Source organism: Diadema setosum, chromosome 7 (genome assembly GCF_964275005.1).
Source record: "Diadema setosum chromosome 7, eeDiaSeto1, whole genome shotgun sequence".
NCBI lineage: Eukaryota > Metazoa > Echinodermata > Echinoidea > Diadematoida > Diadematidae > Diadema > Diadema setosum.
The window spans coordinates 5,142,819-5,160,748 of record NC_092691.1 but is presented as its reverse complement, the minus strand read 5'-3'; the positions used below and the strand labels follow the sequence as shown (position 1 = coordinate 5,160,748).

At 38.6% G+C, this 17,930-nt stretch overlaps 2 protein-coding genes across 2 annotated transcripts; both read left to right on the top strand.

Moving 5' to 3' along the window:
* Window positions 1-1,487: 1,487 nt before the first annotated feature.
* LOC140230909 (neuronal acetylcholine receptor subunit alpha-3-like) lies at window positions 1,488-9,422 on the top strand. The gene is made up of 8 exons (XM_072311050.1): window positions 1,488-1,524; window positions 2,534-2,676; window positions 3,193-3,237; window positions 4,152-4,261; window positions 5,078-5,419; window positions 6,789-6,982; window positions 8,180-8,370; window positions 9,069-9,422. Exons 1-8 carry the CDS (start codon window positions 1,488-1,490, stop codon window positions 9,420-9,422), a joined length of 1,416 nt encoding a protein of 471 aa, XP_072167151.1.
* Window positions 9,423-16,720: 7,298 nt separating this feature from the next.
* On the top strand, window positions 16,721-17,770 carry LOC140230600 (forkhead box protein A2-like). Its single transcript, XM_072310741.1, has one exon. The coding sequence runs from the start codon at window positions 16,721-16,723 to the stop codon at window positions 17,768-17,770; it is 1,050 nt and encodes a 349-aa protein (XP_072166842.1).
* The last annotated feature ends 160 nt before the right edge of the window (window positions 17,771-17,930 follow it).

Genomic DNA, 17,930 nt, shown 5'->3' with positions numbered 1-17,930 from the left:
TGCATGTTTGGGTATGTTGTCCAGATAAAACAAGTGTACGTCAAGTAAAGTCAAGTTTATAATAATATCAGATATTTGGAATGAATATGCGTGCAAAAGTGTAACACAGTGCACGTTAATGCAAACACTATAAATGACCATGAATAAGCATATGGTAATAACATGACTAATTTATCTTCTATTTATCTATTTTCATAGTATTTCAAGGTATTAACCTGGTCACCACTGCAAAGTCTGCATATCGGGGGAACGTGAGTCTGCATAGACCCATAGGAATTTTTTCGACAGATTGTGGACTGGGACATGCCAACACTGTATTATTGATTATAGGCCTACCGCACCCATCAGTTTGCCCATGCCCCCGTTTTAATGTGTGGGCGCTGGCTTAAAATCTGCCAAGCTGTCCGTAATGTGATTACTGCTAGATCATGAAATGTATATTGTGTACTGTGTGAAGAAATCATAATTTGGGTAGCATCGTTGGCCATAACTGACAAACGATCGAGCTTATTTTGGTGTACAAGTTACTGTATATGGGGATCTGTTAGTTTGATGACATGCACTATCCTTCACTTTTTTAACTTCAGATGTGTGGCACTTTCAGAATGCAGATCAATACTTATGCGCTCTGAGGATGGTACACTCAGCAAGCGGGGAAAACTCGGGCAGATTACATGCATTGATTTCCGCTAATTAAACGCGCTGCTTCGTGAAAGTGTGGCGACATTTCTCTTACAACATGGAGAACCTATACATAGACCCTCTGTTAGCAAGACCTATACACTTCCGTCCAATGATGTTTGTTTGGGTGTGTCTGCCGTGAAGTATCAGAGTGCGCTCCACCCTTTCATAATACACCTTCAAGATGGATGACTAATAACATTTTTGAAATGTTGAACAGCGTAACTATTTCCTGATACTTGCTTTGTATGAGGCGTTTCGCCCACTTATTCAATATGCATCAAAGAGGTCACAGTGATCACAATTCACAGTAAGTTTGTCAGCTTCTGGGAGAGAGACTATCAGTTTAGTAAAATGCCCATCTGCACAACCGTTTCTCCCTTTGCTAAATGAATTCGTTATGGGGGGAAATATATCTTGTTATCCTGATCGATATCAGAACTAACCACACTCTGTTTATGCTAATTTATATGATTAGATGTTACATAATTCTTTACGCGCGCAGCTCACCAAAGCAATATCGGAGTTTCTCAGTTGCGCATGCGCACAAAGCAAACACTCCCTACTCTTGCCGGTGGAACTTGAGAAAAGGGGTTGCTCCAAGAAAAATATGTGAAATCTCTCCCGATATTGTGCTTTTCACGGGAAAAATTAGTTAATTCCGTTCTTGATTTGTATCCGATTCTTGTGATTTTCTGTTGTTCTGGAGGAGATTGAGTTCACTATAACCTCTGAAGGACGCATAACTTTGCAACACCAGAAATCTATTTTTCGGCATTGCGATGGGAACCCCAGGGATCAACAAGATGCTGATGATATTATTTGTGGCGGTTACCGTCGCCGGTGAGTAGCACACTTTTAAACACATTGAATAAAAAAATCATGGAATTGGTTATGATTCCGTTGTCTTGCCGTGTTCACCCACTTTATTTCAATGGGTACGTGCTGATAGCTATAAAAGAAAACAATCATGAATTTGAAATATCTAGAAACCACATTACTCTTAGAACCCTGCTTGAAGTATATGGAGTTTTAGTTCTGATTATATACCAGAAGCGTTCAGTTAATCCTATTTTTGGCCAGTCAAAATGTCACAAATGATCTGTGATTTCTGAGTTAGAGAAGAAACAGCTGTAAGAGTAGCAATCTACAGTAGCCAGTCTAGGGATTGTGGTTGTTGATGTACAGCAATAGTTATAGTCAAGTATTAAAAGGGGCCACTCTTAGTGGTGCCGTAGTAGAGGAAAGGGATATCGATGCTGGTAAGACAGATAAAGCATCAGTGAGTGTAATAAAAACGGTGATGGTAGTACCACTGAATTGAATAATAATAATAATACTTTTATGTTACACGATTAATTTGACTGACACCAGTACAAACACAGTTAAAAGGTGCTTCAGTTACATAAGTACGGTAATAGTACATTGCGTTATGTGACAGAACACTCAAAAGATTTTCATACCACTGTAATGTATCATTAATCTAACATTATGAGATACACACATAAAGCAACACATATACACTGCCAACTGGGCAATCCTCACTATCGTAATAATTTTCGTTTTTCATTATGAACATCATCTCAGTCGTTATCATTATTATCACCCATATTTTCAGATTAATTATTTTGTTCATTCGAATTCTCATTTGATTGATACAGCAATCTTTATTTTTTAAAAAGCAAAACAAAACAAAACAAAATAACAGTAGCTCATGCCTCCAAAAGAAAAACGCCAAAAGACATACAATATGCCAGTTGGTAGATTGATAGACCATCCATACACCGCCATCATCATCATTGCCAGGCCAGAAAAATCGTGGTTACTTGATGATTGCGGTCCTCGTTTTCAGGCGTGTCCGGTCAAAGCTCCGATACCTACCGCCTTATCACTTCTCTAATGTCGAACTACTCGAAGGATATCCGGCCCGTCGTGCGATCCTCACAGTCCATCGTCGTCCGGTACGGCGTGGCCATTCAGCAGATCATCGACTTGGTCAGTAACTAAATAACATACAAGCCTTAGTTCCCCTTGTAAAAACCGATATCCACAAAAGAATCCATGCTGTGTACATATTAGTAGTTTCGTTCTAACCTTTTGTATTCTCAATTCAGTATGGAACAGTGTCGGCAGAAACGCCAAGTGGTAAAAACAATGAGATGTAACCACTGTGAATCAAGATCATTGTTGCGAGAGTTTATTCTCTACCATACACTTTCATTGCTTCGGAGCTGCTGTATCATAACAATAATTATTGGATGTTTTGAACGTTTCTAACATTGTGTGGTGAGTTATCGGATCTTTAAAAGGGGTGGTAAGCAATGTAGGCAAAGAAGAAAAAAAGAAGAAAAAGAGACATAATATCCCCTATCCCAACGCCTTACATCAATAAAGATTTAACCTCCGTCAGCTGTCTGTTTTGGGGAAAGTAATCCCAGATTCCCAAATAAATCACCACTGAACGATCGATTTGAGTTTGTCATCCATACATTTTTCTTCCCTTCTATATAGGACGAAGTCAACCAGATAATAACAACCAACGTTTGGCTTCGACAGGTAAGAGTTCAGAACCATGACAAATGTTGTAGGTTCTAACAGTAAAAAAAAGAAAGAAAGAAAGAAAACAAAACAAATCTTCAGTCTATCTGTATACAGAAGCTTTGAAAATGAGGGAAATTTGATGATTTATATTATGTGTACTTTATTTATTAATACAATATGATAATTTGTTGACTCTCTCACTTTTGTTACTATTTTCCTTATCTCATATTCCTGACTTGAGGGAGGTCGCAGTGCATAATATGACTAAGGACAATAATTTGTTTTTACTGCATGCACGGTTTTAGTTTCCTATGCCTTTATCATACCAAAATTCCACCTTTATATAAGAGTTTTTTTTTTCACGCTTTTATAGCTGTACCTAACAATCTCTACATATTTCTTTATCAGTCTCTATCTATCTACATACGGTAAACACGGTTCAGTGTATAGTGGCTGCAGATTATAACATTGTAAGATTAGTCAGAATTTTATATTTTTCACTTTAGAATAATCATTATTCATAAATGATGACGTCTAGTTACATATCATACGTTTTGAGTTATCCATGTATTGCAAGCCCCGCTTTTACTGGACCACTCTTTTCCATAATTACTTTTCTGTCAACCTTTCAAAGTATGCATCGTCGTTTTTGATAAATTTACATAATTGTACATCTTTTATTATACGTATTTATATATATATATATATATATGTGTGTGTGTGTGTGTGTGTGTGTGTGTGTGTGTGTGTGTGTGTGTGTGTTTGTGTGTGTTAGGTTATACTTTATTATCCTCATTGCTTTTTTTTATTGTTCAAACAGTATGATTGTGTAATGCATACTTTGTATTTTGTTAAACTCTTTGTTAATAAGATGGAAATAATTGAATATGCCTATATATCTATCTTCCTCTCTCCTCCTCTCTTCGAAGCACTGGTCTGACTGGAACTTGAGATGGGAACCCGATGAATACGGCGGGATCCGCAAGCTCACCCTGCCCTCAACGGACATCTGGAAACCGGACATCATTCTCTACAATAAGTAAGGTCACGTGATCAGTGTGTGTAGGGATAGTTACGTAACGCACAGCATCTTTGACTGTGGTTTACCGTCATTCATTGTCCCGATTTCATAATTTTCTTGCAAGATGGCCGAATGATAATGGTGATGAGGGGGAGGCTGTTCAATATACTTGCAAACTGGGATTTAACGTTTTGTAAGAGTACTCTACAGAGAAATTTAAATATAACGCATATCTGCCTCCACGATCATTTTATTCGGAAGGAATCTGATATGAAAATAGAATAGTCGAAGTCACTTCGTCAAGTTGTGTGTTCAGGCGGTCCCTGAATGCTGTTCCATTGGTAATAATGATATAACCACATGGATGCAGCGCATACCACTTCAGTCTCTATGCTGTCAAGAAAAGAAATGACAAGAACGTATAGATTTACAACACGTTCTCTCCTTAGACAGCAAAACTTCTTGAATAGATCAGTTTTCAGAAATTAAGTGAGTATATCCAACAAATCCGCATTTTCACATTCATCCATAGTTCTTTGGATGCAACTTGAAATAAACGTAAACCATAGACTTTGATTTAATCTGTGGAGAAACCGAAAGTGACTTGGACGAAGATCTTAAACCTCTGGTATAGACTTGTATTCATGCATCAAATCTTATAAACAAACTGGGACAGAAACGTTCAAGCGTTTGGATGAGATGTAATTTCTTTTTAGTTGTTTTGGCGCGTAAGTTCTGCTATTTTTAAGCTTATTGTTTTCTTTTGTCATCACTATCATTCATGTGTTGATACATTCATTTGTATTGTTTTTGTCATGGTTTGGTTTCTGCTAGTGCTGACGACACATTCGAAGGCATAATGAAGACGAACGCAGAAATTTCTTACGACGGCAGCGTAACGTGGAACGCGCCGGCCATTTTCAAGAGCTCCTGCAAGATTGCCATCAACTACTTTCCATTCGATGTGCAGCGATGCATGCTTCAGTTCGGCTCGTGGGCCTACACCACGCAGCACCTGAACCTCATGAACCGGTCGGCAGCCGGGGATCGTAGTAACTTCATCGTCAACGGCGAGTGGCGGCTGGAGGCGTTTCCGGTTATCCGAACACTCTACCAATACGCCTGCTGCGAGTACCCGTTCTCTATCCTCGATTTCGTCATCACCATCCGACGCAGGTGAGTCCTATATTCATTCGGACTACCGATGGCGCCCTTTAATTTGAGAGATGCTGTGAAATAAATTATTCGATTCCATTGACGTGCTTTTCATTTTTTTTTTCAGACGATCTATCCATATAATGAGAAGTTTTCGGGGGGGGGGGGGGGGAATCATCAAGATTGCAGCGACCCCTTAAAGAGATGGTATAGTTTTGGTTGAGATAGGGACTCAGGTTTTAACTTTTGCGAGATAATTAAAAAACACCTATATGAAATATCAAAGAGCACATAATTATAAGAGAAATCAATTCATATTGATATGGATGAGATATCCAAAACAAAGTAGAAATAAGTGGTCCTAATCAAAGGCATGGGTCCCAGGTTTTATTAGGACCTCTTTGTTTTTGGATATCTCGGCCATTTCAAAACCATTTTTTTATGAAATAAACTTTGCATACCTCTTAGAGTTGTATGCCCTTTAATATTTCATATGAGTGGTTTCTAATTTTCAAGCAAAAAGTGAAGACCTGAATTTCCATCTCAACCAACACCATACAATCCTTTTAAGTACATTTTTAAGTAATTATTATTTCAACAAAGAATGCAGTTTGCATTTATGTTTCTGTTTATGATGTTTACTTTTTTAGTAAAGTGCAAACGAAAATTTTGAAGACATTTCTCCTAGCAGCGCAAAGAAAAAAATGCAACAAACATCACAAAAGATCATGATTCCTCAACAAAACAAACAATAGAGATTTAGATTTCAATTTTCAAGAAATTAGTAGTATACGTACGTCAAATCAGTCGTTACAAATCTTGCTAAATGCTATGCAGGAGATATTGATAAAAAAAGAGATGTTGGGGCCAAGACAACGGTAGATCTTCATTTCACCGTGGTTTCGGGTTGAAGAGGTAGCTGACGCATGCGCAAATCGTTACTCATGTATCTTCACATCGAAATTGACTCAACGAACATAAATGTCTATATGTATTGGTGGTAAACTTGGGTTTAAAAAAATGCAATTATTCGTGCATAGTCTATCATATGACCTTGAAATGTTGTCGATTGAACATTGAATTTGATTTTGCAGTAATACGTTTTTCTTTTGAATATTGTAACCCGATGATGTTCATGGAATTTTTTTTTTGTTGTTGTCAATAGATATGTATCGCATTTCGTTTTGTTATCAAATGAGATTCAATTCAATTCAATTCAATTCAATTCAATTCAATTCAATTCAATTCAATGCAATTCAAATCAATTCAATTTATAGTTTAGTTTAAATCAATTCAATTGTCATTTCTTCTGGGTCTTCAGGAACAAGTACACTAAGTCTTAATATTCTTATTTCCTTTTCTCTTCTCCTTCGTCTTCTCCATGTGGCAGATCTCTATTCTACGTACTGAACATGTTGGTTCCGTGCATCCTGGTTTCGGCCCTGACCCTGCTAAGCTTCTACCTCCCCGCCGATGCTGCGGAGAAGATCACCCTCTGTATCACCATCCTCCTCTCACTCACTGTCTTCCTCCTGCTAGCTGCCGAGACCATGCCGCCGACCTCCGAAGTCGTTCCCCTCATATGTGAGTAAATTTTTACCGGCACATGCCCTGGAAGAGGGTGAAGAGGAAAATGGTAGGGTTGGGAAAGAAGTCGCGTGTGCCAGCTTATCACGCCGCCAAACGAATGTTTCAAAAGGAATAAGATTACATCAAAAGTTAAATCATTGTGTGATGTTCTTCACATAATGTTGCTTCTCCAATCGACACATCATTGTTTTGTTAAATTTTATTATGTAAAGAAGTTTGAGCGCAGATCCAACCTTAACTTAACCACCTTCGAAATGCCTACTAACGTCAAAAACCTATGAGAAAATGCGAATTTAAGTTTGTAGTTTTCCAATGATAACGGCATGACTTAACATATCTGCCAAATTAATTTGAAATCAGACCAAAAATATAAAGATATAAAAGAAGGTCTAATGGGTGGGGGAACAAATAGGTGGATTGTCGAGACTACGGTCCATAGAGCCTGAGAAGAAAAATAAGACAAAATAGTAAAGGAATGCTTATCAACTTGAAGAAGTGAATTGTATCAATAATGCTCGTCAACCACAGGGCTCACGGTTTTAAGTCCCTCAGTAGGACTAAACAATAAGGATACAATGCCTTGTGTAGGATCACAAACGGCACTCCGCCGCGGAGGGGGGTCGAACTTGTTATTTCGTGGTCTCATCCAGTGAGACACAATTCATTGTAGCTAGTTAAAACGAATTTATTATGAACTCCTCGAACGTGGAGAAATTATTGTGAGCTCCTTCGTGGAGACATTCATTATGAGCTCCCTCGTAGAGACATTATTATATATCTAAAACATTTTTTGATTGATTAAGATTTATTATGGTCTGATTTTACGTCAGTATTTTCTGGGACATTTTTTTCTCTTTTCTTTTCTTTTTCTATTCAAAAACAACAACAGCAAAGACGGAAACCATGATTCAGAAATTTCCCATGATAATAAATTCGATATATTTGTATACATTCTATTCTTATAAGTGAAATAATATTGTGACATATCCTGAAATAAAATACCCTCCATGCCCTCACAATTACAGTAAATCTGTAAGTAAACTTTTTTTTTTTATTGAAATTGCAACTTGAACATTATGACGCACGATTTTACATACTCAGGTACAGTTACACGAGATGTAGCCCAGCCCCGACTCTGCCGAAATATGCCTTTTAGTATAATTACTCCGTTTTCCCCTCGAATCTTGGCAGCCAAGTACTACATAGCGACTGTCGTGTTGGTGTCTGTCTCCACCCTATTCACCGTCATTGTTCTCTACATCAACCACCGGGGCACCTACACGGGAAGGGCGCCCTCCTGGTTGAGACGACTTACACTCCACTACTTGGCCAGGCTCATGTGGATGAAGGGATGTGACGACGAAGAGGATAGCCTGAAAGAGGTACCTTGAGGCCAGATAAAAAGTTGTTCAGGAACTTTTCATTTCACTTAAATACCAAGATAGATAAACGTTAAGTACTTACGATAAACACGCGATGTAAATGCATGATAAACAATGATGATTAATTCAAGAACATGCATGTAAATATACTTATTTGAATATGTCAATGGTTATTTTTCTAGTCATATTAGATGAGTAACAATTCATGTATTCATCATGACATTGTCTAAATTTCACATACTTGTTGTTGTAAGCATAATGAAAACTTATCGCAGAAGCTGTCACAAAAAGCAGTGTGCAATTCGTATACGTTTGATTGTTTGAATGATGTGGTTTTTTTTTTTATAATCGTGACATTGATGCCGACGCACTTACATACACTCAGTTATAAAGATTATGCTTTTATACATTTTCAGAAAACACTCAACAGTGCTCAAGAACCAAAGTGAGCCGAGCTTACTCAAAAGCGTATTTTCAGTCCCACTAAAAATCGACTTTCTAGACCTTGTAGATTTTGTGATGCAAGGCTCACATGTTTTTTTTTTTTTATTATATAGGTGTATCGCCTAAATGCAAGTAAAAACAACAAATACATGTAGTACACACGTTTATTGTCCTACAAATTTAAGTATAGATTGATTTTTTTTTTTTTAATAACACACTCTTCTTATATACCGGTTCATTTGTCTCCATCGAAGATTCCACGTATCAGCTTTGAGAATGTATCAGCTATGGATAAGGGCGTGTCCGACCAGGGGCGCTACAGTGGAGCTCCCCTCGAACTCGATGTCGCAAACCTGGAGCGTGACGTCCTCCCCATCGACAACGACGACGTCTGCACTGACCGCCGCGGACGAATCCACTCCTTGGTGAATGAGATCGCAGATAACCTCCAGGAGATCACCGAACGATCTGAAGCCGAGGTCCTCGACGAGGCAATCAAGGAAGAGTGGGTTCGAATCGCCTTCGTGGTCGATCGCCTCTTCATGTGGATTTTCGGCCTCACTACCGTCTTGGCTACCTGCAGTATTCTGTTCCAAGTGGATGAATAGCTACCGGCCCAATACGGTCTAATAGACCACCGGTACCTTATCGGTGTTTATCGTAACACTGTTTTCCAAGACTGAGGGTCCTGCGCTTCTATCAGCCAAGCCTGCATTGCCAATCTTAACTCTTTACATGCCAGACAGATTGTTGCTCTGTGGGATTTGTGAGTGTTAAATAGAGTAAATTTGCTTCTTTGGCAAGCTTAGAACTGACACTCCTCTAAGTAAAGAGGAGTAAAGAGGAGTAAAGAGGACTGGTAAAAAGGAACATTGTGTGCTTAATCATCGCAGTGTTTGAACGAGGAACAAGATACTGGGTACAAGTGTATGCATATAATGTTTTCGCACTGACGCAGCTGTATGCTGGTATGTAGGCCCTAATCATCATTTCACAATTTGTTGTCGAAGAAAGTGTTTTTATGAACGATCATTTCGGTCTTATTTAAACCCATCTAACCTGATTGATTGTGTATAATCTTTTTAAGGGAAAGCGTTGAAAATGGGCGCAGCACCATTTCTTTCTTAAGGCCATCTGAGGACTGAAGTCATGGCATTGTCTTTTTTTTTTGTGTGACTTGTACAGCGCTCCTTCTTTTCTTTACCAACACACGTACAGGAAACCGTAAGAATTGATAGTCTTGGCAGGAAATTGTCATCATGTGAGTTGACAATGTTTACTGCTAATACGCAATGTATAAAACAGAAACAAAATAATTTGTATTATTCGTTTCTATGCTGTCTTCTATAAATATGATGACATGTTTTGCAAAGGAATGCGCCAAAATAGGCATCATCATTACAGGAGTAGCACTTACAACGACATTTCTTATGTCGGAGATGGGCATTTATTATGATGATAAAACGGAGGGGCAAGGAATATTACACGTATGAGAAGCTTTTTTTTTTTCTACCTGCCAGCAAATCTCAACCAGGTAAAAAAAAATGCTTTCTTTTATTGTCTGTGTGTATATAATTGTATATTAACTTATAATGATAATGTATATATGATAATCTATTATTGATCTCACGGCAAATAAACGATTTTCTACTTGCTAGAAGAGTTAACTTCTTAGATAATGTTCCTTCATTTCTTTGAATACCCAGTAATAAATTTGGCACCGTATATTAAGACGTATAATTCCTCTAAATGTACGAATTAAATCATTGCATCTGGACTTACTGTTATGCATTCCAAGGACGATTTCACGTCCGATCCTGGACTCTTTATCCGCTCGTCTGGTTTGGTGGCGGGAACACTACCACGAATTGTCGACGTCATTGTTCGAAGTAAGATGCAATAATAGTTTAATTCTGTATTTTTATTGAACGTTGCCTGGATGAATCAGAACCTACATCAATTGTATTATTCCTCTGCAATGTTAGGCGTATCTAAGTCAGATTCAGACTTAGCATGATTATTACACGTTAGACAAAGATCCCTTTCACTTCAAGATTAATTGATGAGGATTTAGCTAAAAATGTTTGATTTCTGTCTCCAGTTCCAATAGTCATTATAATTTGTGATGTTTTGTATATCACACGGCTTATTCGTGAGTTTGGATGTATCGTTGTAATATAAACTATTCAGAAAAACTGTATTAGGCCTAAAGATCGCTTGATTGGGTGTAACACAAGTTTGGTAAATCAGTTTCCGTAAAATTCAAAAAAATGTTGTGGCAACCTTCTCCTTTCATCCCTAATGCTGGAAAATTACACGAACTTGTTCTAAGCACTGTAACTAATCTTTTTTTTCGCGCATTGTCATTGTTGTTGTTTACTTTCAAGCTTTCGTACTGCTTCTTTCCCTTCCGTCACAAATATTACACACACAAACACGCTTATATATATATATATATATATATATATATATATATATATATATATATAAATTATATACAATACATTATGTATAATGTATACATACATCTATACAAGTGTGTAGGCCCCATAGGTAACATATATTTCCACAAACATATCTGAAAAAAAAAATAGTTAACACGTATGTGTGTCGATTGCAACTTGGCATGATTTTATCCATCCAAAGTAATCCCTGCATTGAAAGCACATAATTTTCTTGAAGACGGCCTTGCCATGATATCCCGCTACAACGTGCAGCTATCTAACCTATTTTATACCACCCATGCTATCACGAAGGAACAGTGCATTTGTGTCTGTTTTTCTTTGCTGTGTCGTCCAAACATCTTCATCATTATTGACACTTGAGAATGAGTCACTTTTTGAAAACAGGCGTTGTTGTTTTTCTTTACTGAACGAATGTTAAAGCCCGACCCCCGAGAAGGAAGAGCAATATGCAAACACGAAATCAGCGGGCCCTGTCAATTTTAATACCCATGGGCTGAAGGAGTCAACAAAAGGCACCCTCCTCCCCCTGGGCTGCTGTGGGCAAGTCACACGGGGAAGAAAATGGAAACATTTCTGTGGCTTCTGACAAGGTGATAAGAAGTTTGGATGACAACAAAAAAGAGCCGGAAATAGTATTACCCCGGCTACTAATGGACCTAACTGTGGACTGTTTTCTCTATACGGTGGAGGGTTTGTATTTGTTTTCGGCCGTTAGATAAACACGCCGAAAAATATCTGTCAGCAATGTGACAATTCTCCGGCTAGTGCATCAACAGCTCAGCAAAAGAAGAAAATGGGAAATATATTGCTCGATCTTTCCTTTACCATCTCTCACGCACTCGCCCTCATTGTTCTTTTCTTCATCTCCATCTCCCCGTTTTTCTCCCCTTCTCGGTACGCCTTTTCCTCTTGCTGCGTCGTTATATCCTCCTGTTTCTGTTCATCTCTTTCTTCTACCTTTGGTGGGACAGCAAGAAAAAAAAAACCCGAAACAAAACGAGAGTTTCCGAAGATATCCCTGAACCAAGCGTGAAGATGGACTTTAAAATGCCAGACACCGCGCATGGCGCTAGGTGTGGGTTCCATGACATTTGCTCCTGCGATAATTGCGCCGATGAAATAAATGCACGCTAAGCCAAAAACATAACCCTTATCCTAATCCTTATCCTCACAACAAACTTTAAAGTCTATCACAATTCTAACCCTAACCATAAGTCCTTGGAGAAAAAAAAAAGACCGGAGAAATATTGTCGCAGGACCAAATGTCGTGTCATCGCAGTGTGATGGTGAAAAGGAATGAGTTGGACGCCATCACTGCATCGTCTAGGGGAGGTGGATGGGCCTGCAATAGATCCATGAGATATGACGCTATTTCAGGAAGGAATGGGTAAATCATTACAACTGGATGAACATGGCATATTAAACATATTCATCTCGCACTAAGAGGATCTAGTTGAATTCCTGGATTCCGAGGTTGCAGAAATAACACTATTTCCTGAGGAGCACAGCTCCGAAGAAAATAACGCTATTCCAGTCATCGACGATTCCACCATTCCACTAGTGGCTCAAAAGAGTACCTGATATTTTGTTTTATGTCCAGCCAATGACATTATTTTTGTAATCTAATAAAAAAAAAAATATTAAGAAAATTCTCTCACCGTATATACCTTTGTAAGTCCAGTCATGTTCTTACTTTGTATAATTATGATATAGTGTAAACCGCGATAGACGCGATTTACACAATCTGCGGTCTATATAAGGCCGATACCAACGACATTCATGCTATCGATGAAATACTGTTGAGTGATCGCATATCCATGACTTCATGGTTGTGATAACATTAAAGGTATAGTGCACTATACCATAAAAACGTTAGGTATAACACAATGTTTTCAACATCATCAACATTATAACAGTGAATATGTTTGGTCACATGACGTCATATAGAACCGTTTACCAAACAGGATTTAATTAATGAGGGTTTTTTCATTTCATTTCATTTCATTTTTATTTCATGTCCGGCCAAAGCATATATGACAATTTCATATAAACAGATTAAGTACAATTTAACTTTGACATTTCCAAATGAAATTTAGATACACGTCATTTGTTTACATGAATCAATAAACATACTAGTTGAAGAAATACATGGACAAAATGTGACTGAATCATAACAAAGAAAAGGTCGGAAATGGAGGGGACTGCTAAAAAGCCAAGCTTGTAGAATGCATGCAGTCCCCTCGTGAGTCGTGAAAATTGTAGTAATAATGCAACGAGACAATTTGACATAATCCTCGGGAAGCAGAACATAAAACGAGTACGCACACAAACACACACACAGACAGAAACAAAGCTGCTCTCTTACATACGAGTGGAAAGAATAAACAGGAGGTCAAAGGCCAGAAGGGGACAGGAAGACAGAGGAAGACAGAAGAAAGGGCAAAGGAGGAACAGTTCAAGGGTCGATGCCAGGGCACATGAGACTTTGGTCTTATCGAGAAGTGGACTATCTATGAGTGATATATTATAACGGTTATGAAATAAATTAAACAAAGTAAAGACATTTATAGCAGCAAAGAAATCAGTTAGCAGCTTTCGAAATGCAAATCCCCAGTGATATAAGAATTAATAAACATTTTCTTTAATTTCAAAGTAAAAGTGTTGAAACTTAGAGATTCTTTTATGCTGCTGTCAAGGGAATTCCTGAATTTAGGTCCAGCGAAGGAGAATATAGACTTTGCAAAAATCGTCCTAAACAGTGGTAAATGGAATTCATTGGTTTGTCTAGTGGGGTATGAATGTACAGTTTCATTTTGAATAAACATGGAGTCAAACGCAAAAGGAAGGGAATGATTTATCAATTTGTACATAAACTGACCTAAATTCAAACAATACAAAACCTTGATTTTTGAAATATTATTTTGATAAAACAAGTCATTAGTATGACATCTCCACGATTCTCTACAGATAATACGAAGAGCTTTTTTCTGCAATAATAATATTATTTGATAATAACTATTATTTGATAATAATAGTAAAAAAAAAATATATATATTATAGGACTCCGTGATTTCGTCATTTTCCCGGATGTCTAAATAAATAATGAAATCATTTAACAAAAATTGGGTGTGCAATGATAATCTATTTTGTGTAACAATAAACCGAATATCATCAATAACATTGTGAGTTATAACTTTTAGTCATAATCAAATGAATATCATGACGAGAATGGTAAGAAAGACAATTATATTCAAATCAGAAATGATGACATTACGGTTAAAAACAAACAAACAATGTCTTCAAGATTGAGCAAGAAAAGCATCTTGAGACAAAAAAAAAAAGAAAACCTGGGTGAAATAAAGGCGCCTCCTCATGTGAATTTCACAAAGATTATTGTCATGTTGGGACCTTTCAATAGTATTACATAGTATAGTATTTTTCAATAATGCACATTCAATTTATCTCAGCGTTCTGGTATTACTGTAAAAGAGGATATTTTCAGTAATTTTTGTGTGTTTTTTTTTTTTTTTTTTTCGCGCTCGGCGGCCGGGTAAGATGAATTTTCCGGGTGCTGTTCGTTATTCCGAAGGTTCGCTATTCCGAAGGGTCGTTATTCCGAAGGGTCGTTAATCCGAAACACGCAAATTCCCTATACCTAGAGGTTCGTTACTCCGAAAATGAAAAAGGGTTCGTTAATCCGAAAATTTGTGGCGATATTCCGAAGGTTCGTTATTCCTAAGATTGGTTAATCCGAAAATGAAATTCGGAATAATGAACCTTCGGAATAACGAATCTTAGGAATAAAGAGCCTTCGGAATAACGAACCTTCGGAATAACGAGCTGTAACCGAATTTTCCATGTGTTTAAAGGGACTGTACAGTACTGGTTGAGGTGGGGATTCATGTTTTGAACATTCCTAAGTGAGATAATGAAAAGCCTCTTGTGAAATATGAAAGAGCATGTAATCTTAAGAAGGATTCAATGTTAATTTGATAAAAATTGGTTTTCAAATGGCTGAGATATCAAAAAAAGTGCTAATAATAAAAGGCGACATGCCACAATTTTATTAGGATCTCTTTGTTTCACCTTGTTTTTGGATATCTCAGCCATTTCAAAACCGATTTTCATCGAATAAACTTTTGATACCCCTTAGAACTGCATGCTCTATGACATCTCATAATGTGGTTTCTGAATATCTCGCAAAACGTTAAAAGCTCAATCCTCACCTCGACCAGAACTGTACACACCATTTAATTCCTCGGAATCAAAAACAAAAATCATCAGCGGAACATATGACGTGCAAAAGTATTTGTGTTTTTTTTTTTTTTTTTCGTACTGGTTTCTAGTCGCGCGAAATGCTCGAAAATATTCATTTTTACAGTAATATCTCATTCTTGTTTATTTGTATACATGTATATTTCGCAAACTGAGTATGTTTTGTGTCTCTAATCTAGTGCTTGGAAAGTTAGAATGTACACATTATAATTAAGCATTGTCATAATCATAATCATTATACAATCAGTCATCCATTTATCTCAAGATTTTAGTGATGTAATGAATTTCTTTTGGCATCTTCACAGAATAGACATCGTTCCAAAAATTCTTGAAATACGTCAACTTTAATTCTGTGTAGGAGGATACTGTATGTCATGTATGTGCTGAAAAGAAATGATTTCTGGTGGTATTTACCTAAATATCTCAGCCGCTCTGTTATTTTTTTTTTCCTTGCTTTGATTTAAGACCAGTACTGGCCAAAGCTCTCACATCTTCCTGTATACCCAGTCATACCTGGTCCTCTTCTCGCTCTTCTATTCCTGTCGTACTGCCTCATCAATCACTCCTTTCTTCGGTGCTCATTGTTACGTAACAGTGGGGCTACCTGTGCCTTTCTACCAATCACTGGCCGACAGTAGTCAACTGAAGACACTCCCTCCGCCTTTGAGAGCAAGGTGTCATCACTTTTTCGCTTCACTGCCGATCGCAGCCGTGAAAGTGTGGTTAGAGAATGCCTTATTATATTTTCAAAGGGGAATAGGGGTGGAACGACACAATGTAATCCAGCTGGAAACTCGCCCGGTCACGTCAGGTCCTCGTCAGTGGCTGTATCGATCGCAGGTGAGCATCACTAGCTGCCTCCCTGAGTTGACGCCGAATGATTGGACCAAACAGTTCGTCTCGTTGTCCTTACCTCAGACCTATTTTCAAGGATGGATCAGAAGTAAATTCTGCAAAAAGTTATGAGAGAACGTCTTTGGCCTAAAAAAATGTAAATTTTTACATCCCTGGACAAGAACAAGAAAAAGCAGGAAAAAAAAAAAACTTTCAACATATTTGAAGTCGTCGCTGAGAAAACTTCAGATTGCATGTGGAGTTCAGTCATAAATCTTTCTCGACTCTAAATCATCTGGTGGAATTCGGTTTAATATATTGTAAATGTGATCATGGATCTCCGAACATCGCTGACTGACAATATGCCGTTGTCTTTCGACCACCGGGACATTTCCAAGGATATGCAGTTTCACCGTGCTTCGGATTTGTCGAGTCTTTATCACCGCGACCACTTTCATCGGGCAGTCTCGCGCTACGTTGAGCGAGATGAAGATAACCTCGACGACGACGACCGTCATGATTTTGGTGAGTGCAGTCCTGCTTCCTTGCAGACCTCCGATGCTGCCGGAAGTTGCGACGATACCCACGACGACTGCGACGACGAGGGGGCAGCGAAGTACTGTAGCGACAGCGGCAGTTCTATCAAACGCCGTTTTGCCGATGTCAAACCTCCGTATTCGTACATCGCTCTGATCACGATGGCAATCGAGAGCTCAAAGGACGGAATGCTCACGCTGAATGAGGTCTATCAGTTTATCATGGACAAATTCCCTTACTTCAGAGAAAACCAGCAGCGATGGCAGAATTCTATTCGCCACAACCTTTCTCTCAACGACTGTTTTATCAAGATTCCCCGGGCCCCGGGCCGGCCAGGAAAGGGGAATTACTGGGCGCTCCATCCGTCTTGTGGCGATATGTTCAGTAACGGGAGTTTCCTAAGACGAGCAAAGCGCTTTAAGCTGCATAAGAGTCGGAACGAACCGGCCCAGATCCGCCACGTGAATTCCCTTGGACACTTCAATCTGTACGGATCGTACGGACCTTCCTCGTACCCCTCACTGAACTCCTACGGCTGCCGCACGTCTCACCCCTACGCTCTGCCATCCTCCCAGCTGTCTCGACGCCCATCGACCATCGATGTGCCAGACACGCCGTGGTCTCCTTCGTCGTCAGCGAACCTGATGTCGCAGTCGCTGTCGGCGTTGTATCACTCGTCCCTGGCGTCGTTGTCCTACCTGCCCTCGAGGGGTCTTCCGTCACCTCTTTCGGCGGTGCATCACCCGGCCGGCTTAGCCGCCTATTCGTCGCTATACGACCCGCTTCATTGCACTTCTCAACATGCAACTCACTTTCATCCATTCAACAGACAGATAACAATTTAGCGCCGCACTTCTGTCACTTTATACTGTGACATGATGCAAAATTTGCGGACCATTCAAAACGTTCGGAGCCGATATGAAAACACAAATTGGATCATTTTGCAAAGTGTTTGCAATTTCATTTGGGATAAAAAAAATTGCTACGTCGATCCTGATTTTTTTT

Coding starts and splice junctions, on each gene's coding strand:
- LOC140230909 (XM_072311050.1), top strand. CDS start 1,488: ATGCTGATGATATTATTTGTGGCGGTTACCGTCGCCG. Junction 1,525..2,533: donor TGTGGCGGTTACCGTCGCCG/GTGAGTAGCACA, acceptor CCTCGTTTTCAG/GCGTGTCCGGTCAAAGCTCC. Junction 3,238..4,151: donor CCAACGTTTGGCTTCGACAG/GTAAGAGTTCAG, acceptor CTCTCTTCGAAG/CACTGGTCTGACTGGAACTT.
- LOC140230600 (XM_072310741.1), top strand. CDS start 16,721: ATGGATCTCCGAACATCGCTGACTGACAATATGCCGTTGTCTTTCGAC.